Source organism: Pongo pygmaeus, chromosome 3 (assembly GCF_028885625.2).
Source record: "Pongo pygmaeus isolate AG05252 chromosome 3, NHGRI_mPonPyg2-v2.0_pri, whole genome shotgun sequence".
Taxonomy (NCBI): Eukaryota; Metazoa; Chordata; class Mammalia; order Primates; family Hominidae; genus Pongo; species Pongo pygmaeus.
This window is the reverse complement of record NC_072376.2, coordinates 188107135-188133276: the sequence shown is the minus strand read 5'-3', so window position 1 is coordinate 188133276 and position 26142 is coordinate 188107135. Positions and strand designations below refer to the sequence as shown.

The 26142-nt window shown below is 35.4% G+C and overlaps 1 protein-coding gene across 2 annotated transcripts in view; it reads left to right on the top strand.

The window, feature by feature from the left end:
- The first annotated feature begins 169 nt into the window (after positions 1 to 169).
- Positions 170 to 26142, top strand: part of GLRA3 (glycine receptor alpha 3) — a 182270-nt gene continuing 156297 nt past the window's right edge. Inside the window, exon 1 of one of the 2 annotated variants that reach the window (XM_054485489.2) lies at positions 170 to 676. In XM_054485489.2, coding sequence (XP_054341464.1) covers positions 606 to 676 — 71 coding nt within the window. In that variant the 5' untranslated portion in view covers positions 170 to 605. The remainder of the gene's footprint in view (positions 677 to 26142) is intronic. The other variant, XM_054485490.1, reaches the window with a different exon arrangement.

The window sequence follows — 26142 nt, the reverse complement described above, 5'->3', positions numbered from 1 at the left end:
ACGCCGTTTGGTTTGTTTGGGTTTTGTTAAAGGGTGAAGCGCTTAGCCCCGCCTACCGCCGTAAGTGGCCTGTCACTCCGCCCCGCTGTGCGGTCGTGATTGGTCGACAGGACCGGGTTGTCCGGCCCCACCGCCGCTTCCCTTTGCCGCGCTCCGGGTCTCGGGTTTTAGCCCAAGGTGGAGAGCTGGATTCCGGCGGGCGGCGCTTGGAGCAGGTGGAGAGGCATCCTCTTTCCGGCTGTTGCTGCTCTTCTTCCTCCAATCCTGGGTCTCAGTCAGGGAAGGACGAACATTCTTCCTTTGCTGCTGGAGCTTTAGAGAACTGTTGCCCAGCAGCTAGGCACTTCAGACATTTCATCTCACTCATTTTTGTAATTTCACTGTAAAAGTCACCTGCACATTTATAACCCTGTGACTCTCCCCTTCTGCTCAATGCTGAGAAGGGGTCCGCATACTGCGGGGAGCTGTCTAAGGTGCTGAAGCTTCCCAAGCATCAGTCTACACCAACACCATGCGGGGTTAGATTGTACATTTTCATTCTGTCTTTCTGGTTCCCCATGCCTCGGATAAGACTATTTTCAGGATCGTGAATATCTCTCCGTATCATGGCCCACGTGAGACACTTTCGGACATTAGTTTCGGGATTTTACTTCTGGGAAGCAGCACTGTTACTCAGGTGAGTTCGCTTGGATTTAACAGTTGGAGAACTCATTAAGCCTGTGCATTACGTTGCAACCACTTGTTATTGATGAGACCGGGAAATTTGCAATTCTATATTGACTTGTTGAAACAATCAATTTAATCGTATTGTTTTCTGTCCAAATTATTTAGCAGTCTATCTACTGAGACCTACTCATTTGCTTTTTCATTGATTAGTACATTTTAGTAACTGGCATCTTGCGTTATTTGCAGCTGAGGAAAAAAATTATTTCAAAAGCCTACGTTTTCCTTCTCAAATTGCTTTTAAAGTTCCCCTTTTCTAAGTGAATTATATAATTTGGGTGTTACTCTTTTTTTGAAAGTTACAAAACATTTAGTATTTAGAAACGAGACATTACTTTTTTTAATGCAGAAATACAGACCATAGTCATTTACTGATGAGAGAAACTCCAAATATTGTTGCTATATTCAGAGGTTAAGTTAAATGAATCAAAATAAGGGCCTTGCAAGTACTATTTTCTAATGACCTAGCTCAGGTAATACATGAAGGCAAAATCATAAATAGATTTTTAGATATGTTCTATGTCAGGAATAATCTTCTTGAGGAAAGTAATATTATAACAAAGCCATTAAACTATGAAATTGTTCTATGACATGTCATTTTCTTAATCATGATCCTGTCACATTTGGCAGGCTTAAAAAAATAATTTAAAGAGTATAAGAGAACTAGACAAAGGATCAGATAATTTTACCCCGTTCTTAAAGAATGTGTAAAAATAAGGTACTGCTCATATAGAATTTTGACCCACCAATATAAATTTTATTTTACTGTTACAATTAATTACCATAGGATTTCCATTTTTATGGCTTGCAACGTTTTCAAAGGAGGATTGAAGTCAAATAACTAGAGTAACTAAGGTATATGCATACTGATTTCTACTTGAAGTATTTAAATATTCTTTATTGCTATGTCGATTTTTCATCTTTGGGCTACCTTATAAAAACCAATAGTGTATCTCAAACTACCTTATGGAAAGTTATATTATTTTGATTTGCCTATATATAACAGAAACTGATTGTGATGGTTATTATTTCTGAAATTATTGATTTTTCCCAAAATAAGAAGTTGAACTATTTTTAACCATTTTCAGTGAAAATCATTTTGATATGATCTAGTAATTTTTGTGACCTTATTATTGTCAGAAATTTTATTTGTAATAATTAAAGCCAAGTATATGGAGCTTTTATATTTCTGAAATTATTATGTAAAGGAGTACAAACTTCATGTTAAAATATAAATTGATTATTTCTCTATATTTCTTAATGGCTTAGATGGTAAAATGCATTTTTTTCAAAGAAATCAGATTAGCTTGGTTGATAGATACTTAGATTTAGGAAGCTAAAGTCAGAAACTAAAATGTTTTGGTCAATGAGGTTAAATTTGTTTAATGGCAATTCACTATATTTGTTAAAACATGATCTGAGATAAATAATCTTCATATTAGATTCTCTGACTTTTGTCCAATTTTGTTAAAAGTTATGAAAAAGTATTTCAAATGGATGACTGTGATTATAAGAATTTATCTTTTTAATGTTAAATAATTTTAATTAGAAATAAATTTTATGAGTAGCCCAAAAATGTAATTTTTTGAAAAGACATACAACATACAAAAGTTTACTTCATAACTTATATTCTTCATCAAGTTTTTCTTTCTCCATTCATAAATCAAATAAATTTTTCTCTATCCATGACTAGTCTTAGATGAGAGTAGTTTATCACTCTATGAAGAACTTTAATTACATGTAAAAAATTAAGCATTTTCGCTTTTAGTGATGACCCCCAAAAGAGGATTTCCTACAGAAAAAAAAAAAAGGAAGCTCCCTCTACTGGAAATATTTTGTAAAATAAATGTCTTCCTGGAAATGATTCTTTATTCTCTAATTCTAGCCCTGATGTATCGAGCACAAAGGAAACAAGAAAAAAGATGAAGACAAAAGAAAGTATTGGCATTAATTCCTAACATATTTTTAAATTTCAGAACAGCTTACCAGGGCAATTTGGAGGCAACAACAACAACCAGAAACCACAGATATTTATAAGTAAATAATTCACTAGTACAGACTTTTTATGTCATAGGCTTTGAAGATTTTTTTAAAAAATTTTATTGAGATACAACATACACAAAGAAAAGTGCACAAATAATACATTTCCCTCTAGATAAAGTTTTACAAAAGGAACATACCCAAGTGAAGAGACTACAGTTCAACAAGTAGAAGTGGGGGTGACTGTCACAGAAGCACTCACCCCCACCCTCTTCCTCCACCATAAGCCTTTCCAAGGCACTACCTTGGCCAAAGGTAATCACTCTCCTGACTTATATAATAAGTATATCTTTTCCACTTTAGAACTTTATATAATTACTCTGAGTCTGCTTTTTTTTATAAGCATTATGTTTATATGATTTATCCATATTGTTGCATGTAGCAATAGCTTATTCATTCTCATTGTTGTATCGTATGCCATTATATGAATACATCAAAATTAACTTATCTATTGTCCTGTTGATGGATATTTGGGTATTTCTTAGGGTTTGTTAGTACTGTTATGAATATCTTTGAACATCTTTTGTGGTGAATACATGTATTCATTTTGGGATCATGAAGCTGAGGTCCAAGACTTTCTCTAGAAGGGGAATTGCTAAGCATAGCACAGGCATAGGTGTGTTTAACTTTGGTAGATACTGCAAGTATTCCTACGTAGTTTTATGTTTTTACACTTATATCAGTAATGTATAAGAGTTTCTGTTGCTTACTAGTACACAATTTGATCAGTGCAATGTTATCGTACTATACAAATTTTTAGTATTTCTAGCATATTTTTACAAACCTACAGATGAAACTTTAGTGCTTTCAAAAACATGAAAGCACTAAAGTATCATCTATACTTTAGTAAATAAGCATTATTAAGGCAAAAGCAGCAGAAAAAAATTTACAAAATATTTACAAAAAAGTTTTTAAAACTTTCATACTTGTTTTGGATATTGCTATTTTATGTAATAATTTATGGCTTTTGGATTTTAGTTATCATATTAATAAAATAAAGAACAAAACATTAGTGTTCAGCTTTCTTTGAAATGCAGATAAGTGATGATTATGAAGAGCTTGCAGAACAACTTCCAAAAGCAGGGAAGCAGCAGAAAATATTTCATTTAAGTTGATTACTTCCTTGCCATATCATTTAATTTTTCATCTTTACAAGTTCATGTCAACACAGGATTGCTACTTGAATAAATTAGGGCACATTGTGTCAAAACTTGAATATGTGAATTTCAGATGTCATAATAATAAAAAATGTAATATTTTCTTGGTTTACGTCAAAGCCTTAGTGAAATATCTTAGCATAGAGCTTACTGGTTTTGCTTTTGGTATGTTTTGGAGGATGAGAGGAATCCTTTTTAATGTTGTCTCTATTTTTCCATGTAAGATATTGAAGAAAACTATATTTCTAGGAATACAATTTTACTATTATTATGATTTACTACATGCAGGTGTAGCACGATTTTATGTAGTTTTAAAAAAATCTTTGCTACATATAACATGATTCTTCCCTTTTTCCCTGAAAATAGCAATAAATTGTCCCATGTATAGAAGAATCATAGTCCAGTCAATGCCTCAAGCAATTTGCCCTGCCAATTGAAAGAACATCTTGAAAAATATTTCCTCTTCTATATAGTTTTTCTACCCTTAAACACACAACTGTGTACTGAGGCAAGTCAATCAGCAATTATGTGTTTACTATGTAAGATTAAGCAATTTAACAAGATTTGTTCACGAAATTCTGTGCACAAATTGTGCTACGCACAATTTAGCTTTGGATGATTGAACAAATGTCACCTTTTCCATTTAGCAACTTAGAGTCTAGAATAAACTGAAAAGGGTCAAACAACAAAAGAAAAAAGTACAGATAGCAATATTTTAGGGAATATAAGGAAGCGAAACTATCAAGAAGCCTTGGTACTTGTGGTGGGCCTTGTAAGATATTTGTTCAAGGGGCAAAATGATATATAAAGAGAATATTCTATGCAAAAGGAATGATACAGATATATAGTACGTGATTGGGAAAAGGTGACTGTCAAATTCAGTTGAAGAAATTACAGTTCATGATTTAAAACTATATTCTACTAGCAACAACTATTGAGCTAGTTACATTAATAAAACTACAAGAATATGGAGGAGTCACAGCATTGCTTCACAATGGAATAAGTCTAAAATTTAGAAAGAAGTAATTTAATTATAACTGAGTAGTCATCATTACAGGAATAGTTTTATAACTTGACTCAAAATATCCCTATCAGTTCTTCTTCAGAGGCAGTGTTTACCTCAAAATTATAATTAGTCATAGGATTGGTGATAGCAATTATTTAAGAGCTATGTAAAGAAACAATGACACACTACTAGAATAAAAGTTTCATCTGGTTGTTTTAGAAGTTGGAAACCATGTGAGAATTTTTCTTTAAAATGTAGTTTCTTAAAAGAAATAGTTAAATATAGTAGAGGATTTGGATAGTTGGAGGAAAAGAGGACATTGAATTTGGTTTAGGGTATTTTGAGGTTAAGATGCTTGCAGAAGAGCTAGATTTCCTGGCATCAGCTAGGAATTCAGATATTTGCATAGATTTAATTGCCAGACGATAGATTTACAAAAGGTTATAAAGGTGAGTATACTGTGATGCAAAGAAAGAATGGAAAATACATTTGTCAATGATGAGGATAGAACACTTGGAACAGAACATGGAAAAGTACTCAGAGATCTCTGAGCTCAGCTGTAGAGATGAGGCTTATTAGAACCAAGTGATGAAGTTGCAGATTTATCGTAGTTTGATGCTATTTATCTCAAGGACCAGTTATTATTAATAACATATATTAATATCTTTCTATCACTTATCAAGAGGACCTTAACATTAGCATTTCTCTAATTGCAGCTAATCTAATAAACTAGTCCATATTTACAGATGACACACTTTACTCAAGTTTTCTCAGGACATTTTCAGGGAATTATTTTGGAGAAGGTAGATCATCTACTTTTCCTTATATCATGAAACATATCTAGTAAAGCCTCCTTAATTTGCCCACCAAACTTGTCTCCTACCCTTTTCCATAGGATTATTTATATATTTGCATTAATAGTACTTATAAAAAATAAATTCTTTTTTTTTTTTCTTTTTTTGAGACAGAGTCTCGCTCTGTTGCCCAGGCTGGAGTGCAGTCGTGCAATCTCGGCTCACTGCAACTTCTGCCTTCCAGGTTCAAGCAATTCTCCTGCCTCAGCCTCCTGAGTAGCTGGGACTACAGGAACGTGCCACCACGCCCAGCTAAATTTTTTGTATTTTTGGTGGAGAGAGGTTTTCATTATGTTAGCCAGGATGGTCTCTATCTCCTGACCTCGGGATCCACTTGCCTCAAATTCATATGTATGTACATGTATATGTGGAAATATAATGTTTTTATTTTTTGAGTTTTAGATTTTTGTTTTTTTATTAGGTGGATGGTACAGCCTGTGGCTTTATTTTGCTTGGGGAAATGGCCAAAAAAGACAAGTAACTCCAGAGAACTGGTTCTGGAGTGAAGGCAGAAATTCAAAGACAGAGCCAACTGTTTAGAAACAAACAGTGTATACATGGAATGAGCTGTTCAGTGACAATAAATGAAGCTATTCTAACAACTGCATGGCAACAACACACATTTTCAATAAATGGAGTTTTAAATCCTGAGATGTTATCAGAAGAGGAAACAGTGGTAAAACAATGCAGCTCCATCATAATGTATTTCTGAAATTTTTTCAGAATCTCCTTACTAGAGATGCTTTTAGGAGGAAGTATTACTAGTACCTCGTAGGCAAGGTGATACACAGAAGCAATCACCTCAGTGGTACAATTAGGAATAGCACACAATTTAAAGATCTCTGGAAAAAGCTTACTGAATGGCAGCATTTCCAATGTAAGCGATGAAGAATTCTCCATGAGTACATACAAACATTTGCCATAACCAATCAGGAATTATGGCCAAACCCTGATATATTTCTGATAATATTATACAACCATAGCCAACATAGAATGATTGGGCTTACAATGGAGGTAACTGGTCCATCCAATATCCTACCCAAATTTTGGAATATCTGAACAACATCTTCAACGGGTGGTCATCCCTTAATCTTTAAAATTCCCAGTGATAAGGACTTGTTTACTCAGAAGGAAAATATTTATTGTTTTTAATTAGTAAAAAATAAAATGTCCTCTGTTTTCTCCTAGACAAAATGAACTATTTTTTCCTATATGTGCTTCCATAAATGTTTGTTTCTGTGTTCTTTGGGGATTTTCTCCATTTATGATGACCATCCTGTTCATAAAAATTGTGCCTATATTTGAGCCATGATTTTAAATGATAATGTTTTCCATGGAGGTGCTCCATGCATGAAGTTTGGATTCTCTAGTTTCAGAGAGCCCGTGGCATTCTACCTGAATATCTCTGTAACTTCTATAATAATGTATGGAGCAATGGCTATATCCAAAGCAGTGTGTTAAGTACTGGGGAAACAAAACCCCAACTTTTAACACTGTACCACTGTGGAGAGAAGAACCTGTGATATCCGTTTCCAATTTGTGTTTTAGATTTTCATGCAAGTTTTCTCTGTGTATCTAAATTTTAACTCCCATGGCGATAGAATCATTTCTGGTCTTTGTTTTACCTCCATAATGTTTATTTCAATGTCATGCATGCTCAACAAATAATATATAAGCACTGAGATGACATCTGCCTGTCTGTCACATCTTTCTAAGATTTTAGATTTGAATTCATTTAGTTGTGTTATCGTGTGGAGAAAAACGAAGTATTGTGTTCAAGATCTCATAAAGTTTATAGGATCAAACAGTCTCCTTAGAAAATATTACGTACTTCAAGAAGAGGTTGTAAAACAGATACAAATTGGCAGCATCTAGTGGAAAAGAAAAGGGTTTGGTTCTTTGCCCCATGAAAAACTGAATTTGTATTTTGTAATGCATTTGTATTGTGTAATGTAATGTATATTTCTCAACTTTTTTCATTATTGCCTCTTAAAGCACCTCTTGTAGACATTTTTTTGTAACTGACTTCCATGAAATTGTAATACCACAGATACATCATGTATTTTCTTATGTACTCTCTCTATATATTTATTTTAAAAATAAAAATAGTAAGGCTTTTTATCCCCCCAAGAAAAAACTTCTGCCCACCCACCTTGGGATGATACCACCCCTTGTTATACTGGTTGCTATGCTTTCATGATGCTACTTTGACTAGGGTCATATAATTTACAATTTTGGGTCATGACATAGAAATAAAACCATAAAAAAGTATTTATTTATTTTGAATTTTACTAGGGCTTTGCAGCTTCTTATAATAAACAAGTAAAACACTCTGTAAAATAAGTTAGTCTTAAAAGCTTTAGAGAACTTTAGCAGTATATTTTTCCATAAATGCATATAGTTCCAAGAAGCCACTGGACTTTCTCCATAGACATTGCCGCTCTTACTAATGTCATATCATAATTTTATTCAAATAACTTTAAAAATAATATTGGAAATATTTTCATTTCTATGTCATTTGTTTTTCTATACACTGTTGACTAGGTTTAGACTCTGTTGACTTTGTTTTTAATGTCAAATACATGTAAAAAGTTTACATTCCTTCTTAAAGTTAACTTTTAGTTATAAAGCAAGATTTCAACAGTTGGTCCTGATATTAGCTCTGGATGTTCTCCAGTTCAGGAGTTAGGAAATATGTACAAAAATCTGGCAGTAATGTTACTATGAAATTTAAAAAAAAATGATTGGCAGCTAATTGTGGCAACAAGTAAAATACTACTAATGAAAATAAAATAGATGTAATTACCATAGCAGTAGGGTGTGAGGAAATCACCAGCAAGTAATGTTTGCCTTTTCTGTGGGTGGTGGGGGAAGTGTGTTGGATTGGTCATCTAATACTTTAGGTGGAAGCCTTAAGAAGATAAGTGATTTGAGACTCAGTGAAATGACTACCCAAATGTCCTGCATCAAATGACTGGGAGAAAAATGTGAATCCCATCTCTTTGCCTGGCTAATTCCTGTTTAACTCATTTCACATTCTCTAAGAAGCCTCTGGTCTCCCTAAGGTCTAGGTGAGGATGCTTCCTCTGTGTGCCAATGTCACATATCCCAGGGCTATTGCCACTGTCTGAGTTCTCTATCTAGCTCAAACTGTGAAGTTTTTGAGGGCAGGGACCAAAATACATTCCCAGTTTTATCTGCTGGGCTTAAAAGAGTGTCTAGCATGCTGAAAGGGCTCACTAATTTCTGGCATGAAGCACTATTTCTTCTTTTCTAAAGCACATTAACAATTTCAGATAAATAACTCCAGGCATAACCAAAATTACTATGTTATCATTCTGTGCTTCTAACATTCAGGGGAACATTTGATGAGGAATTTGGTGCAGCTTATTTTTCTTTATTCCTAATTTTGTGTGTCTGTGGTAATATATTTTCCACTTGCCTCTTATCTCTCCTTTTCACGGAAAAATGTCTAGAAAAAATATTCTAAAAATGTTCATTTTCTTACTCACTTATGCCTTACTTGTTCTTATTTGGAAACAATTCCCAACTCTACTCTTTTCAGCAGTAGTCAGCTTTCATGTGTGATGGTTTCTCTTTTAAATATTTTCGACTAAAATAATGCTTCATACATAATAGTTGTAGAAAATTGCTATTTCATATATAAGGTGTATCTTTAAATCAATGTATGATGTAATCACCTAGTTTAAAAAAGATATTTGCACTGAAAAGAGAAAGCATAACTAAATGACAATGCTAAATATTAATCAAATAAATGATGCATATTTTCAAGGTATCATACTTGAATTTCTGCTATTGCACCTATCAGAGTTCTGGGATCAGAATCTCTAATAAGTTTCCAATTCTCTAGATAGATGTAGAACCATTGGTATCACAGAACATTTGTCTCTTTGTTTACATACATTTATGTATTAATCCTGTGAGTCTCTATAAAAGGTAGATGAGTGATGATTCTTTGCTGACAGTAACTGAAAATATAATTGTGAATAACTACCCAAAATAGTAATAATGATAAATATTGAGAAAAAATATTTTTTCTGGAATGGAAAGGAGTATAAATTCTTTATAAAGAAGGAGGAAATATTAAATGAATCTTAAGCAGGTGATGGAATTTGGGCAGAAAAGAGGATGGAATTTGAATGGGCAGGAAAAGCACTGTTGGCACAGGCCACAGTTTCCATGTGGAACAGAGAATATGGCAAACTTCATGGAGATATTTCCACATGGGCCCTCAAGTTTTCTTTTCAAATAAATCCACGCTGTATTGTTGTGTTAGGACTAGCTGCTGGGGAAAATCTGTATGACTCTTCAAGGGAGTTATAAAATATCAGCAAATGTTTATTCAAATAATTTTCTCTGTTACAAAATTTTTCATTGTCAGCACTTGATTGTAAGGGAAGAACATATTCTAATAAGCCACTCTATATTCACTTGTCCAATTGGTGTCAACATACACATGTTTTTGTTAATTTCCATCATTTAAAATCAGTTTGTTCTACTTATCAGAAGTTTAAAGATGGAAATTTAATTATTAGTAGGTTAAACAAGACAAACATCCAATAAAAAAGGGACATATAAGTTTTCTTGATTTTATAAACAAATGATTACATTTTTGATAAGTGATAAAGATGGAAGTGTGTAATGAAATCCTAACCCAAAGAACTTAGAGACAATCTGCCTTTATAAATTACTTTCTTATTAATAACAAAACAATCTAATATGCATTAAATATTTTCCATATAAATCATTCCTTTATAAGAAGTAACTTACATTTAGTCTATTAAAATACCAAGAGACTTTTCTTTTTTCTATATCCTACTGTCTAGCACAAATAAATGGACCTGTGTGTCCTTAACTTGCCTCCTGTTTTATTTATTGGTAAGAATAGAAGCAGCAGAGGATTATAAAGGTAGAACTATTAGAAATCTTCCTTCTGCTTTATGTTGTTTCTTTGTAAAGACCTTAAAACACCTGAAAAGATTCTAAAATATTCTTCCCTTTAAATCTCTGAAATTTAGGGTATCTCTTCCTGCAAATCTTAAATAGGGTGAGAATCATCAAAGTCATTGACTCTGCTGCAGACCTTTGCTGGTGCCTCCTGAGACTATAGTGGAGAATTAGGTTTTATGTGTAGCCTAAATATTTCCCCCTAAGTTATAACTGTGAATCTAAAATTTTGCTCTATTTCAAAAGGGCAAAGTACATATCATTCCCTGTGGGTATATGTATAGTTATCATAAATATAATCCCACATCAAATATTACACTGGAAAATCTTGATATGAAAAAAATTCAAATTCCTAGAGAAAAATCAGAATTAAATTTCAAAAACATAGTAGTAAAAAGACGAGATATATGCCTCTATAAGAAATAGCTCGTTTATTTTAAATGTTTTCTAAATTAACTGTCCTTGAATTCTATTGCTTCTCCTCATTCACTTGTGTGCCATGTGAAAATAAGAATAAATTTGGAGAAATAAGACTCAGGATTAGATCTTGTTTCTTTCTTTGAAGAACTGAGTGACCTTTCTACAGACTGAGTGATTATATTTAATATGCTACTTTTAAAATGTAAAGTGTAGAGCTGTTCTAGCCAACTACAATTTTTAAAAACTAACATGGTCAAAATCTGATCATTTCTCTTTAGCAGAAAATATATACTTAGCATTATAGCTATAATTTCATATTTAATTAAATATTGGTAACCTTGGTCAGGTTCACTGGCTCACACCTGTAATCCCAGCACTTTGGGAGGCTGAGGTGGGTGGATCATTAGAGGTCAGGGGTTCAAGACCAGCCTGGCCAACATGATGAAACCCCATCTCTACTAAAAATACAAAAATTAGCCGGGTGTTGTGGTGCACACCTGTAATCCCAGCTACTAGGGAGGCTGAGGCAGGAGAATTGTTTGAACCAGGAGGTGGATGTTGCAGTGAGCCGAGATCGTGACACTGCACTCCAGCCTGGGCAACAGAGCGAGACTCCATCTCAAAAAAGTATATATATTAGTAACCTTAATGCCAGATTATCGATCTTTGTTTCTAAAATTCATTGTATAGTAGAAATGAAGGCTGTTGAATGGCAAGAAAGTAAATAAGGGATGAACAGACCAGCCTCTTATTGTTGTTTTAGTACAGATTAGTTTCATTTGTGAGTGACAAGAAGTGCACAATAACATTGGTTTAAGAAAGATTTTTCTCCCTCTCAACAGTAAAAGAAAGAAAGGAAAAGAAAAACCATGCAAGTGAACAGCTCAAGGCCGGAATGGGGGTTGCCAATCCTTCTCTCTTGTTTTGCCACCCTTAACGTGGGATTGCTTCTTTGAGATCGAACATAGATGCTCTGCTTTCATTCATTCTGGCTTCTTTTTAGCTATCAGAAAGAAGAGGCTTCTCTTTAAAGACACTTCCAAGATGTTAAAGATTTTGCAGTTTTCCTGGCAGGCTTGTGTGCCTCTGTGGCCAAGTTCTGGTCAAGAAGTTGTAAATAGAAGTGGCATGCTGAACTTCTTGGAAGCATCTCTAAAGGATGTCCAGAGGCTCCAGATGCATTCTGCCTTGTGGAACTCAGACCTTCACTGAAGCAAAAAGGACTGTGACACGTAGGAAAGGAGCATGGTCAGAATGTCTCAGAAATATCACTAAAGAAGTAATATGGAAATAGTTGAAGGGTGGATACCCCATTTTACATGATATTATTACACATCACATGCCTGTATCAAAAAATCTCATGTACACCATAAATATATATACCTGTTATGTACCCACAAGAATTAAAATTAAAAATTAAAAAAAAAGCATGCCAAGAATTTGGGAACACAAATAAAAAAAAGAGAGAAATAATATGGATAACTGTGAAGAAAATGTGTTGATCGGTGAGGAGAGGCAAAACTGGCTTCAGAGAGCATAGTATGTGATCAATGCTATAGCACGTTTCAAAAACAGAGAGAAGGAAACACAATTAGAAATGACCAAAAAAAAAAAAAAAAACCACTTGTCCATTGATTGGATGTGAAAAAAAGGGAGAATAATGTAAGATAATCATATTTATTCCTTTAGTAACTTGGAGAATTATAGTGCCACGACAAAAATAGAATATACAAGAAAAGGAACAGTCCTGTGGACAAGTATCGTGAGTTAAGTTCTAGATATATATAGTGAACGTGATGCCTATGAGATATCAATTTAATAAATATACAGGTGGGAGTATAAGAACTGGAAATAGGTGAGATTTGATGGCTGGAATTCTGGGGAAGGGCTTTCCAATATTTTTTATTGTTGAGAAGCACACTTGGATGTTTCATCCAGTTAGGGTAAATAAACCTGGTGACTCACAGGGATCCCTGACCTTTGGGCTCCAGCTGTGCCAGTCCCCAGCTCACACACTGAAGACTGAGCTATGGAAAACACAGCAAACCTATAACCCACTGAGGCATGCAGATGAGGAGAAGTCCTTCCCCATCATGGAAGGACTAGCTATTCAATGTGTGGACCTTTAGCAGGTAAATCATCAACCTGGAAGCTTATTAGAACTACAAACACTGTCTTCCACCACATACTCACTGAATCAGAATGTGCACTTTATCAAGTGATATGGTTTGGCTATGTTTCTACCCAAATCTCTTCTTGAATTCCCATGTGCATTCAGTTTTAAAAGGGAGACAACGTAAAAGTTCAGAAAATTTGCAGCCTGATGATGCCACAGAAAAGAAACTCCCATTTTCTGAGGAGAAATTCCCATAAGTAATGGGAAGCCAAGTGTTAGTCACCAAGATAATGGGGAAAATGTCTCCAGGGCAAGTCAGAGACCTTGTGGCAGACCCTCCCATCACAGGTCTGGAGGTTTAGGAGGAAAAAATGGTTTTGTGGTCCAGCCCAGGATCCTTTTGCTGTGTGCAGCCTAGGGACTTGGTGCCCTGCATCCCAACCACTCCAGCCATAACTAAAATGGGTCAAGGTACAGCTTGGGCTTTTGTTTCAGAGGGTGGAAGCCACAAGCCTTGGCAACTTCCATGTGGTGTTGAGCATGTGGGTGCACGCAAGTCAAGAATTGATGTTTGGGAACCTCCGCCCAGATTTCAGAGGATGTATGGAAATGCCTGCATGCTGAGGCAGAAGTTTGCTGCAGGTGTGGAGCCCTCATGAGGAACCTCTGCTACGGCAGTGCAGAAGGGAAATGTGAAGTGGGAGCCCCCACGCAGAGTCCCTAATAAGGCATCACCTAGTGGAGCTATGAGAAGAGGGCCACCATCTTCCAGACCTCAGAATAGTAGATCCACTGACAGCTTGCACTGAGCACCTGGAAAAGCCAGAGACACTCAATGCCAGCCCATGAAAGCAGCCAGGAGTGGGGCTATACCCACAAAGCCACAATGTGGAGCTGCTCAAGGCCATGGGATCCCACCTTTTGCATAAGCATGACCTGGATGTGAGACATGGAGTCAAAGGAGATCATTTTGGAGCTTTGAGATTTGATTGCCCTGCTGCATTTGGACTTGTATGGGGCCTCTAGCCTTTTTGTTTTGTTCAATTTCTTCCATTTGGAATGGCTGTATTTACCCAGTGCCTATACCCCCATTGTATCTAGGAAGTAACTAGCTTGCTTTTGATTTTACAGGCTCCTGGGCAGAAGGGACATGCCTTGTCACTTATGAGACTTTAGACTGTGGACTTCTGAGCTAACGCTGAAATGAGTTAAGACTTTGGGGGGATTCTTGGGAAGGCATGATTGGTTTTGAAATCTGAGGACATGAGATTTGGATGAGGATGGGGATGGAATCATATGGTTTGTCTGTGTCCCCACCCAAATCACATCTTGAATTCCCACATGTTGTGGGAGGGACATGGTGGGAGGTAATTGATTCATGGGGGCAGGTCTTTCCCATGCTGTTCTTGTGACAGTGAATAAATCTCATGAGATCTCATGGTTTTAAAAGGGGAATTTCCCTGCACAAGCTCTCTCTCTTTGCCTGCTGCAATCTATGTAAGACATTACTTGCTCCTTTGCCATGATTGTGAGGCCTCCTCAGCCACATGCAACTGTAAGTCTATTAAAACTCTTTCTTTTGTAAATTGCCCAGTCTCAGTTATGTCTTTATGATCAGCATGAAAATGAACTAATACATTAAGCTTTCCAAGCTCCACTGGCAGAGTGGCAGAAAAAGAGAGAGGAGAAGAAGCAGCTGGACATCAGAGAGAAGCAGCTTGACTCCAGAGGGACTGCTTGGACAGTGGAACTTTGGAGAAAATTTTGCTCAGGGATGGCCAAACTCCAGGGGAAGACTGCCTTCCCACTTCATCCCCTTTCCAGCTCCGCATCCTGCTGAGAGCCACTTCCACTAATCAATATAATCCTCCACATTCACCACCCTTCAATTCATTCATGCAACCTGATTCTTCCTGGATGCCATCAAGAACTCAGGTTCTAAGAGGGCAAGTGCAAAAGGCTGTCACCAGACCCCCTATTGAGCTGTTAAACACTTAACCCATCCATGGACAGCAAAGCTAAAAGAGCATACTGTAATACATGCTCCCTGGAGCTCTGGGGGTCACGGATACCCCCCTCGATGCTGCTGCATAGCCACACAGAGTTCTACTCCTGCCAGCGCCCAGAAGCCTTTGTCCTGATTCCTGCAGACTCTCACCTGCGTGCTCTCCCTCCCGTGAGGGTTTGAGAGCTGTGGGCTGAGTAAACGAGCTAACCCCTTTGTGAGTCCTGCCAAGGCATGTGTTTCAGAAGATGTGAGCTTGTTTATAGTCTGGAGAAAAGACATCAATGGATTTGGAAATACTTAGAAAGAGACAAGAGGGATACAGAAGAGATAGGGCAAAGTCACTAAATAAACATGACAAAGAAGAGTTTTAATAGCAATAGTTGAAGGATAGATTTTAAATCAGAAAAGGGCTAAGTCTTTGGAACTAAATAGAAAGAGGTTAGAATAGAGGCAGAATATATTAGGATATAGATTTGGAGGTTGTAATTTCATAGTTCAGCATAATTCATCAGTTGAATGCACAATTATATCTTTGAAGTGGGAAGTCTCAAGTATGATAAAGATGAACAATGAAACAGACCAGTGTAGGCTGATGCAACTGGTTACGAGGCAACACAGAATAGAGCCAAGTCTGTGTTATTTCTGGCACTGTGGTGTGGCCACGCTGTAGTTTTCATAGAGGATTCAGTCCAGCCTCATTGCAGCAGACATTTCTATTGCTCTTAAGAGGAAGTGAATGAAGCCAAGGAATGATCTTTATTTATTAAGGCTGCACTAATTTTTGTGGCAAAGTCAGAGATAAGACCCACATCACCTAATTAAAATTCTCTGTTATTTTTCCAAAGGAGCACTGTATTAGACTTTTCTAGAGAAAAAATAATCATCTCATCACTCTGTAAAAGGTAAAATATGACTCATTTAATTAGAATTATAGGACAATCTTTAATCTTTTCATTGGAAAATATGAGACTGAAACAAATTCAGACATTTGACTCTTTTTAAAAATTCTTCTATATATGAGCACGAAGGTTGGCAATGTTGGCTTATATTTTTCAGTTACATATCTGAACAATTTTCTTTACATGTTGAAAATAGCTAGCCTTTTTGTACAAAGCACAGTCTCTAGGGGTTTTGTTATGCTTGATTAAAGGAAAGTGTGTGCTCTTATTGCCACAGGAAATAACTTCTATAATTTAGAGGCTGTCTGAACCCTTTTGTTTCCTGGGAAACTGTTAATGTTTTGCCTATAATAGTTTAGGCATATAGATAGTAGAAAGGTAGGAAAAAAGGATGGAGGAAGGGTGAGAAAAGGAGAGAAGGGTGAGAGAGTGGGTAACCTAGAATATTAGCTTTAAGGATAAACTGAGTATTAGTCTTAAGAATAATGTTAACATCAGTGATGGCATCTTGCTAACCTTTGCTCTGTCTTACTTTTTAAAAAGAATATAATTCTATAAAAACCTTGAGGTATAGCGTAATATTCAGTAGAGTGAAATTGAATGACACTATTCCTAGTGCTATATTTACCTGTACTTACAACTTTTAATTATAGACTCTTTTTTTCTGCTTTATTGTTTAATTTTCTCCTTTGTTCTATGCCATTTTCTCTCTCCATAATGGAATGTCAGGCAGAGGTAGGGCTTCTTGCACCACAGGAATAAAAAGGCCCAATCTGTCTTGAATATACTTAAGATAGAACGCCTTCCATTTAAAGGGGATATTAACATAAACATCTGTAGTTATACAAGCATGAATATCTACCATAATCTGAATGAGTCCCTACTCTGCTGGTTCAATACTATTTATAAAAATAAATTTAGAATGACTTCACTGCAATATCTGTGTACATCTGTTTTTAAATCTGGAGACTCTAGAGATTGGTGCTTCAAAATATCATGCTTTTATGTCCTGAATCTTATTGATTTGAAGATTTATAAAAATGCATTTCATTAGTACTATTGCTGTATCTTTTCCTTTGTAAATCTATAACTTAAAATATCCCAAGTAAAATGGTAATTTCGGTCAGTATTGCTTATTTCTGATTGGTGAAATAACTTTTTCCCAGTATTTTTGCAGTATTTTTCTGATAATACACATAGATTAAAATAAAATGTATATAGTGTTTTTATTTTAAACATGCTTTGTGCTTATTTTAAAGTTCTAGGAAGTATTTTACCGAATAAGATTTAGAAGATAATCTCAATTCTTGATCAACTTTTTCCACATTGATTTTATGTAATCATTTTGAAATTATGACTAGAAAAATGTACCTGAAATCATGCTCAGTGACCTTTTGGTAAGTTAAACTGCTCGAGGTATATTTAGAATATAAGGAAGAAAATGTTCTTGAATTGAATTTCAAATGATCCACCCTTTATCAAACTGAGTTCTAGAAGGACTATAGAAATTATAGCAAAGCAACATAGTTGTGTTATTTGTTTTTCTAATTCACCATAAAATGTGTCATATGACATGATTGCTGCCCTTAGCCCTGAAGCTTCCAGGCTAGTAAAGAGAATTATGACTTGTAAGTATTACATATCAACATTGAAAACCAGTGAATGAGAACCATATTTGTGACATAACCTATGGCCTGTAAGAATTCAGTGGAGGAGGGATCATTTCTGGCTCAGCTAAGCCAAGAAAGGCAATGTGGAGGGCATGACATTTAAGCAAAAGAATTGATAAAATTCTCTTTGGCAAAAATGCACACTCAAATTCACAGAGATCAGGCCACATCCTGGATTTTGAATAATTACTCTTGTGACTCTGGGGGTGCCCTGACCTTTTTCTGACTAAAGAAAAGGTAACATCTGCTATTCCAAGAAAATTTTACCTTCCAAATTTTGATTTTATTGGTAACCGAATGTTTTTATTAAGTTTGTTATCTAACAGCACACTCTAGGCTAGAGTCAGAGCAAATTCCCTGTTTATTTTTCATTTGAAAAAAAAAAAAAACAGAGGTGGGGAAGTACCTTGTGCATGCTGTCTGTTGTGTGTGTCTGTGTCTGTGTGAGTGCGTGCATGTTTGTGTGTGTGTGTGTGTTATGTGTGTGGTGAATGAACACAACTAGACTAAAACGGTTTCAAAAAACAAACTGTGAAGACGAATTGTCTAGAATCAGGCTTAGGGAGGAAGTCTTTTTGGATATGTAAAGAATGAGAGAGAAAAGAAAGACTATCCCTTCCCAGAAGGAAGCTAGGAGCAACAATACCTATGAGGAACATTTTATAGCTTGAGATTTATTTTAAGAAATCAACTGCTATTTCATGGATTTGACAAAGGAAAGGTAATATTGACAAACTATTTCCCTGAAATGCTGCTATAGGGATTTAGAATGTAACTGGCATTTTTTTTAAAGCTTGTGTATGAAGCTGCTACTGTGGTAATTGATATATAACCACAAACTTGCATTTATAATTTTGACTCTAATCATTATAGCCATTTAATTAAAATGGATTTCAAAGTCTTTATGTAGATTTAATTTCACTTACAATTACTTAGGTAATACATAATTATGTCTTCAAAATAAAAATCCAAATATTTTGGATAAATGAAAAGTTTCCCTTGGTTGCCAACACTGTCTTAATTCCCTTCTTGGAGATAATGACTGAAATCATTTAATATGTTTCTTTCCAGATTATATTTTATATATTTCTACAAGTATATGTGACCACAAATAAATACATATGTATATTATATATATATATATTTAAGAAAAATGTTCTAATTAGGGGATTAATACTACGTATCCATTCCATGTGTTTCCTTTACTTTCAAGGGGAGAGAGTTGCCTTGAGAATTTGTTCTTGCCTCTCCCCACCGCTAATCCATTCTGTCACAGAATAGAGAAGTGAATATTCTATATGGGGGGTTTCTAGACCAGCCTCTTTTGTTTCCTTTCCTCTCACTTCTTATTGTCCTTTGCTCCGTTCTTCTCTAACTGCTCCTTTCTTCCAAAATAGCATGTAATTTACTAATTTCTCGTATTTCTGGTTTATAATGTTCCATTCTGCTAGAATGTAAACTCCATGAGACCAAAGATTCTGTTCCATTTTATTTATTGCAGAATCCAGAGTCCTCAGACAGTGCTCGACACATTGTATATTTTCAAAACCTATTTGAAGATGAAAATGAGTAAGTGTGGGTACTAAATAAATCAGCCTTTTCTTTAAGGCCTTTTATTTTGTCTTATTTATAAAATTCTCTTCTATAAAAGTCTTAATTTCTTCTATATCTCTAATCCTTTACTTTGAATTATTTTTTAAAGTAAAATTTGCATATGGATTAAAAAATCAAATGGTGAGGATAGCGCTCTAATGCTGTTCATAGCATTCTTTAGTCCTACCTCCCTTATACTGAGTTATGCTTCCTAAAAGCAATCATTTTTATTTTATTTTTTAATTAATTAATTTTGAGACAGAGTGTCACTCTGTCACCCAGGCTGGAGTGCAGCGGCACAATCTTGGCTCATTGCAACCTCTGCCTCCTGGGTTCAAACGATTCTCTTACCTCAGTCTCCCAAGTAGCTGGGATTAGAGGCATGCGCCACCACACCTGGCTCATTTTTGTATTTTTAGTAGAGGTGGGGTTTCGCCATGTTATCCAGGCTGGTCTCAAACTCCTGACCTTCAGTGATCCACCTGCCTTGGCTTCCCAAAGTGCTGAGATTACAGGTGTGAGTCACAGCACCCAGCTGAGCAATCATTTTTAAATGTTCATGTTTTTCTTACTATTATGACTACAGCCATTTGTTGCTTAACAGCAGGGAAAAGTTTTGAGAAATACATCGTTAGGTGACACAGTTATTGTATGAACATCATAGAGTGTACTTACACAAACCTAGATGGAATAGCCTACTGCACACCGAGGCTACATGGTATAGCCTATGGCTCCTAGGCTGCAAACCTGTACAGTATGTACAGTATTAAATACTGTAGGCAATTGTAACACAATTGTATACATATGTCTAAACATATCTAAACATAGAAATGATACAGTAAAACTACGTTTGCTAAAGGTAAAAACAAATGATTTGCCTGTATAGAGCACTTACTATGAATGGCGCTTGCAATATTAAGTGAGTCAGTGAGTGAGTGGTGAGTGAATGTGAGGGCCTAGGACATTACTGTACACTAGTGTAGAATTTTTAAACACTGTACCCTTAGGCTACACTAAATTAAAAAAATATTTTCTTTCTTCAATAATGAATCATCCTTAGCTTACGGTAACTCTTACTTTATAAACTTTTAATTTTTTTAACTTTTTGACTCTTTTATAACAATGCTTAGCTTAAAGGACATTTTACAGCTTATAAAATATTTTCTTTATATCTTTATTCTATAAGCTTTTGTCTATGTTTAAATTTTTTTCATATTTAAAATTTTTTTTTGTTAAAAACCAAGACACAAGCACACACATTAGCCTGTGCCTACACAGAATCAGGATTATCACTATCACCATCTTCCACCTCTACATCTTGTCCCATGGAAAGTCTTCAGGGCAATAACATGTGTGGAGATGTTATCTCCTGCAATAACAATGCCTTCTTCTGGAATACCTCCTGAAGGACCTGCCTGAGGATGTTTTACAGCTAACTTTGAAAAATCTAACTAGAAGGCATGCAGTCTAAAATAAAGATTAAAAGTATAGTAGGGTAAATATATAAACCAGTAACATTTATTATCATTATCCAAGTATTATGTACTGTACATAATTGTATATGGTATACTTTTATATGACTGACGATGCTGTAGGTTTGTTTATACCAGCATCACAACAAGCACATGAGTAATCTATTGCCCTATGATGTTACCATGGGTATGACATCACTAGGCAATAGGAATTTTTCAGCTTCATTATAATCCTCTGTGATCACAATTCTGCATGCAGTCTGATACTGGCCAAAATGTCGTTACATGGTGCATGAGTGTATATCCATACATCTGAAAAATACCCTTATATTATTTTTGGTTCACCTTTTGTTTTTCCTTAATTCCATACTTGTTTTCTTCTGGCTTTAAGTGTTTTTTCAAATATTTATTTTCTTCCTCCCACTCTCAATCCTATGATGTCCTTTTTGCAATACATTCCATACTTCACTGCACTCCACAGCACAGGGGCCATCCTAGAGTTCTCTCTTCTTCTGACCAAAACTATATCTGTGTTTTCTAAGACCTTCTGCATAGATTTCATTTGAGGAAATCACATCACTACTTTTCTAAGTTGGATCAGCTCCTAGGATTCTTGGTCTATTTCTTGTCTATTTCCTCATTTTGCTATATAGTATTTTCTCAAAGATTTTCCCCGGAGAGCATTTATACAGGTAGAGTATTTGATTCCATGTATTATGGCTGCTTAGTTACTTCTGATTCCTAGATTGGCTGGAAAACTGGATTGAAAATACTGAATGAAAATAATGCTCACCCAGAATTTTCAAAGGCTTTATCTTTTTATCTCGTAGCCTCCATAAATGAAAATTTAAAAGCGATCTCGTTGTTTTGTGTTTTACTTTTTCTTTCAAAATATTCATTCAGGAAATCTTTCAGAATCTTCTCTTCATAATGTTTGGCAGTTTTACAAAAATAGGTCTAGACAATTCTCTATTTCAGCTCAACCTCCTTTGATCTCAAATAGGCTCATTTGACTTTGACAATACCTGTTTTTATCATTTCCGAAAATTTTCTGGATAGATACATATAAATCTCTTTATAGATTATTTCTTTCTTTTTCATCTCCCAGAAACTTGTAAAACTTGTAGGAATTTCTCGTTTGCTGTTATCTCCTTCCTGTTGTCTTTGAAAGTGAATCTGTGTTTAGTCATTTATTAGTCTCTTAATGAACACTGCAAGGGAAAGAAAATAGAAATATGCTTACTCTTGAACTATTTTTGAATATTTTATTTAAAAATTTACATATACTTAGAGATTTAATTTATCTGTAACTTATTTTCATGGTATAAGAGACCAAGTTTATGTTATTATTTTCCAGTAGATTGATTATTGCTACAACACCGTTGAGTTTGAAGTAGTTGTTCTCTGTATCTTCTTTTGTCTGCTTCACACTCAGCTCAGTAAAGACTTTCTAAGTCTATTCAAGCATCCTGTTCAAGATAGATTGTCTTTTCTATTTCATCATACTGTCTATTTTCTTCTGAGAACATAGAGCAGTCTCTAACTGTCTTGATTATGTATATGTTTATTTTGTTTATTTTCTGTTTCTTCCAACATAAAGTATATTCCTTGGTTACAGAGACTTTACTGGTATTTCATCTATTGCATGTAGAGTCTTCCATAACTTTATTTTACCACATATATACAACTAAATGAATATAAGAATATGTGTTTTGTATGTATATGGGTATCTATAGAAATATATACAGATACATATACAGTCGTCCCTTTGTATCCACAAGGGATTGATTCCAGGACTCCCGAGGATACCAAAATTCACTGATGTTCAAATCCCTTATATAAAATAAAGTCGTATTTCCATATAACCTACCCATATCTTCTCACATACCTTAAATCATCTCTAGATTACTGATAATACCTAACAAGGTAACTGCCATTTAAGTAGTTGTTATGCTCTATTGTTTAGGAAATAACGACAAGGAAATAAAGCCTTTACATATTCAGTACAGACACAACCATCCTCTTTTTCTGAATATTTTCAATGTCTGGTTTTTTGAATCCACAGATGCAGGACTTGACACAGATACAGAGGGCTAACTTTTATGTATATGAAATACAATATGGGGGAACAAATATTCCGCTTTGTCTTATCTTAACAATCTGCACGTTTTCTGCTTCTATAAGAATGTTGAAATTTTGTTGTTTGGTTTCCTCTTAGATTTTCAAAACCTGCTTTTTGGTTGTTTTGGGGAATTACACCTTGCTTTTTTGAAAGTCTTATGCATGCAGCGATTAGTATAATGAGATGTGTGTGTAAAGCTGCAGATTGAAGTTTATAATTTTAAGCTTAATTATTTTAAATGCTAATTAACAATATTGAACATCCCAGATTTTAAAAAGTGATTTATCAAAAATGTTTACATGGAACAAGAACAGGAGTTATAAGCTTCAGGAAAAGTCTTTGCTATACCTTTCTCTTGATCTTTTCAAGGAAGACCTCTTTTCTCTGAGAGGAAATTGAAGTAATATCCGGACAAAGGCTCCACATGATCACTTCCCAAAGAGACAGTGATACTCTAAATCAAATCAAGGGTGCCTTTATTGCTCTCTGGAATTACACAAAAGTTTGAAGAGTTGAAGAATCACTGCCTTTGTCAGATAGCATCATTGAAACATTTCTTCATTTAAACTATCCTCTTGAAGACCCGACTTCTATAATATCCATAAAAATAATAAATGTTGTGGTTTATTGAAAATTTACTGAGTTCCATATCAACCTGTTTTATTATTATGCAGAAACTTCTTGGTAAAAAATACTTTTTATTACCCTGATATTTAAGTGGCTTAAAACAACAATAAATACCTATAAGCCTCAAAGTTTCTGTGAGTCAGGAATTCAGGAGCTGCTTAAGTAGGTGTCTTAGCTCCGAATCTTTCGTGAGGTTTATGTCGAGATCTCAGTCAAGTCAGAGGAAGTCTTGACTGGGATAGAGAAGCTGATTCCAAGATGGCTCAGTGAAATGGGCAGGAAGTTGATGAAGCCTACTGGTAGAAGCCCTTGGTTTCTCCCTTGTAGCTTCTTGAGTGTTCTCACAACATGATGATTAGCTTCCCAGAGTCAGTGATCCAAAAGAGTGCAAGATGGAAGTTACAATGCATTTTATGACCTAACCACAAAATTCATGCACAATCAAGTCACTTTACCCAGCCAAATTTCAAGAGGAGGGAAATTGAACAGCACTCTTTGAAGAGAGGAGTGCAAAAAAATTTGAGAAACAGTTTTAAAGCCACCACACTCATCCTAATACAGGAGCTAGAAAGAAATTATTTAGGCAAATAGAGAGGGTAAAGGAGTCCTCAGCACGGCTTCCCTTTTAGCAAAAAGCAGCTCCCGAATCATTTCTTTTTTAACAAAGAGCAGCCTGAAAAATCAAACTGCAAACATAGATAAGCAAGCTGGAAGCTTGCACAGGGGAATGCCGACAGCTGTGCCAACAGAAAAGGCTATCTGGAAGCCAGGTATGTTCAACACGAAGGCTCCATCTTCACTTTTCTTTGTCACTACGTGTACAGTAAAGAACCAGGCGACATGGCACCAGCCAAGGAGAGAAGCCATCTGCATAATAAAGATTGGGATGGGGTGGCCAGCTTCTTCGCACCCTATGCAAATGGCACACCTCGTCTGACCAATCTTGCATGCCCTATGTAAAGCAGACACCACCCCATCAAGCTCATTTATAAAACCTTCTGAATTTCACTGTAGAAACAGTAACACATTTTCTCCAGGACCGCGTGTTCTGTGCAGAGAGCTATTCTCTTTCTTTTGCCTATTAAATTTCCACTCTTAACCTCATTCTGGTGTATCCATGTCCTAGTTTTCTGTGGCCATGGGACAACAAACCGTGGGTGTTATCCCAGATGAATGACACTACTTCAATCCTGCGGACATTCTTCTCCTTCACATCCAGTACCAAACCACCACCAAATTCTGTGGATTTTATTAATTATATATATCTTAGGTTGTTCCACTCTTCTCCACCCCTACTGCTATTAAAATTACCAAGACTACCCTCAACTCTCTTCCTGACCACTAGAATTGTCTCTTAATGAGGCTATGAAGATACATGTCCATAATATGATCTGTAAGGCACTACATGATCAGGTACTTGTAGTGCTCTCCAGCCTCATTTGTTATTAGGTTGATGCTTTCTTTCTCTCTTCCAGCCATGCTGACATTCTTCTACTCTCTTGTATTTTCCATACTCTTTCCCATCACAGGTTCTAGGAAACTTTATCTTTTTACCTGTCTGTTCAACATTTTCCTGCCTGAAACTCTGGAGCACTATTTCAGAAGTCCTTCATCCTATAAATTTTCACTGAGTTTTATATAAACTGATATATTTCTTTTGAATTATTCAAAATCTTGCTTAGAATACCAAAACCAAAAACAAACTGTTAAATACAAAACAATATAAACCCCAGACTACTTTAAATATCCATTCAGTAGTTGGGCTATAAAAAACCAAATGTCACGAATGAGAAATTATTTAAGGAAAACTAGTAGACAAGTCTGTCAGTCAAGGCCCCTACAACTACAAGTTTGCAAAGTGATTTTGAACCTCTCTTGCTAAAGCAATTTCAACCAGGAGTTGAACTCATGAACTGGGATGAATCAATCAGATTCTTAATTTTATGGTGCTCAGTCTTTGCTGAAGTTTGTCTGTTTTTTCTACAATTTGAGTCTCATAAGATACTACTATCACCATTCAGGGCTCTTTTACATAAACTAGGTTGAGTGGATTTCTCTTTATTTCAATTAAAAATATCCCTGACCAAAAGAGTCATGGTATCCAATGAAAAAGCCAAATTTCAGCATCAGATCTTGGCAGTTTTCTAAATATATGTGTATATCACATCATTTGTTTTACTAAACTTATCTGTGAAAAATGTGTACTGGTAAAATATCTGGCTTCCCCAAGGCCAGACAACTAGTTAATGACAGAAAAGAACAAAATACAAGCTTCCTGGCTACCCATCTGGAGCCTCATCCATTGTGTCATGATACCTTCCATTTTATTATCTTGAGCATGACACAATAGGAGCTATTAAGTCTTTCCTAAGTAATTTTCAATGTATTCTGAAACACTTAATTAATTTCCTTTAAAATAAATAAGTCATTAAGAAACTACAAATCAGTGAGTTAATTAGCTGCATTA